General features: G+C 60.8%; 1 protein-coding gene across 1 annotated transcript in view; it reads left to right on the plus strand.

Moving 5' to 3' along the window:
• The window catches only part of LOC104072595 (neurogenic locus notch homolog protein 1-like), a gene marked incomplete at both ends in the record, with an annotated part of 5,726 nt that overhangs the window by 3,610 nt on the left and 1,866 nt on the right, over window positions 1-250 (plus strand). The window contains one exon of the mRNA XM_009572107.1: window positions 102-224. Within this exon, the coding sequence (XP_009570402.1) occupies window positions 102-224 (123 nt within the window). The remainder of the gene's footprint in view (window positions 1-101; window positions 225-250) is intronic.

Below are 250 nucleotides of genomic sequence, written 5' to 3' on the forward strand. Positions count from 1 at the left end.
CTGGCCACCAAATACCGACCACCCTGCCATGGGCGGGGGGCTGAGGCAGTGGCATGGCTGGTTGCTTGGTCGGCATCATGGCAGACATCTCCTTTGCACAGGGTTCACGGGCCAGAACTGTGAGGAGAACATCAATGACTGTCCGGGCAACAACTGCAAGAATGGGGGCACCTGCGTGGACGGCGTCAACACCTATAACTGCCAGTGCCCGCCTGAGAGGACGGGTACTTCCCTCGACGAGTACGCAGGG

Source organism: Fulmarus glacialis, unplaced genomic scaffold (genome assembly GCF_000690835.1).
Source record: "Fulmarus glacialis isolate BGI_N327 unplaced genomic scaffold, ASM69083v1 scaffold18582, whole genome shotgun sequence".
Classification (NCBI taxonomy): Eukaryota; Metazoa; Chordata; class Aves; order Procellariiformes; family Procellariidae; genus Fulmarus; species Fulmarus glacialis.